Here is a 1391-nt window from a genome sequence, read left to right on the forward strand (position 1 = left end):
TTGCTTTGTTGGTTGCGTATTCATGGTAGCACATCTATTAAAGAGGGGCGAGGTAAAAACCACTGTTGCCCAAAAACAATACATTTGCCAAAAAATGCTTGATAATCCCTAAGACTTTTGAGAAAATATTTTGTGGACTGATGAGCAAATCAGTCTGGAGCAAAACTAACACAGCATTTCAGAAAACGGAACATCTTGACATCCAAACATGGCAGCCATAGAGTGATGTTCAGGGCTGTCTTACTACCTCACTTCAACCATAAATTCTTCCATAAATGGTTTTGAATAAATCTTTTCTCATATTTTTTGAATGTGTAAAAAAAAATCGGTGTATCTTCATAATGAACCATAGCATTTTGTAACTATCAGATGATCACCAAACCAAGAAACTCTCCAGATGTTCATGAGCTGGTTCTATCAAAGGACGAGTTTGAGAAAAAAGAGAAGAACAAAGAGGATGTTTACAAAGGGACCATCTTAAACAGGAAGGTGAGAGATTTTAATGAAAGTGTTTGGTGAATTCACTGATAAAAGTAATCGGCACATCTCATTTTGACCTCTCGCGGCAGCCTGGTGACTTCTCGCACATAACACACGAGGAGAGTTACCTTCAAGACATCATCAAGGAGGAAACCAGGAAGGAAAGCTTCACTGCTGTTGTTATAACAGGAGTCTGTCCTGATCACATCAAATATCTAAAAGATGATTTTCATGAGTGGACCAGACAGCTAGCGTGAGTTTGCTCACTCATGTCAAATAGAGTATGAACCCAGGCATGTCAGAAGCATGGGACATAATAGTACTTTTTTATATATTTTTTTTCAGGCACATTTATCATTATTACATTCATGGAGTCGACGGAAACCACAAAATGGACCAGTCTCAAAAATCAGATGCCAGTCCAAAAATTGATATTCTGGTGAGTTTGGTTGACTATTACTGTAATTGTTTGTTTTGTTTTTTAGGTCATGTATTCTGCACCCAAACACCTTTTTTTTAACCACTGATCACATTTTTCACATTTAATTATTTCATAATGCATTAAATTAAATCACAGGCTTTCTTCAATATTTTTCAATATGTGGGGAGTCACAAGTCTCAATTTTGGTCCTTTTCGTTTCTCCTAACCTCAACTACCATTGGTTATGTTTATTGTAACCTCAGAATATCCGTGTTTTAGATATTTCTGTCTCATTCTTCACTGCAGATCCTGTCAAGCTCAGTCAAGTTGTATAAACAACAATCATTAGGTTTTTCCTGAAGTGTTTCATTGGATTTATGTTTAAGCTCTGGCTTAGCCTATAAAGGACTTTGATAGATTGTTAGGTTTAGTTTACAGATTTTGAATATAACAAACATTTTGTGAAATAAAGGTGTCACTCATCATAAAA

At 35.9% G+C, this 1391-nt stretch overlaps 1 protein-coding gene across 1 annotated transcript in view; it reads left to right on the plus strand.

Moving 5' to 3' along the window:
• The first annotated feature begins 238 nt into the window (after positions 1-238).
• Positions 239-1391, plus strand: part of LOC103132877 (structural maintenance of chromosomes flexible hinge domain-containing protein 1-like) — a 9499-nt gene continuing 8346 nt past the window's right edge. Inside the window, exons 1-3 of the mRNA XM_007544652.2 lie at positions 239-489; positions 570-733; positions 826-919. Coding sequence (XP_007544714.2) covers positions 370-489; positions 570-733; positions 826-919 — 378 coding nt within the window. The 5' untranslated portion in view covers positions 239-369. The remainder of the gene's footprint in view (positions 490-569; positions 734-825; positions 920-1391) is intronic.

The sequence above is a fragment of the Poecilia formosa genome, unplaced genomic scaffold (assembly GCF_000485575.1).
Source record: "Poecilia formosa unplaced genomic scaffold, Poecilia_formosa-5.1.2 Scaffold1452, whole genome shotgun sequence".
Taxonomy (NCBI): domain Eukaryota; kingdom Metazoa; phylum Chordata; class Actinopteri; order Cyprinodontiformes; family Poeciliidae; genus Poecilia; species Poecilia formosa.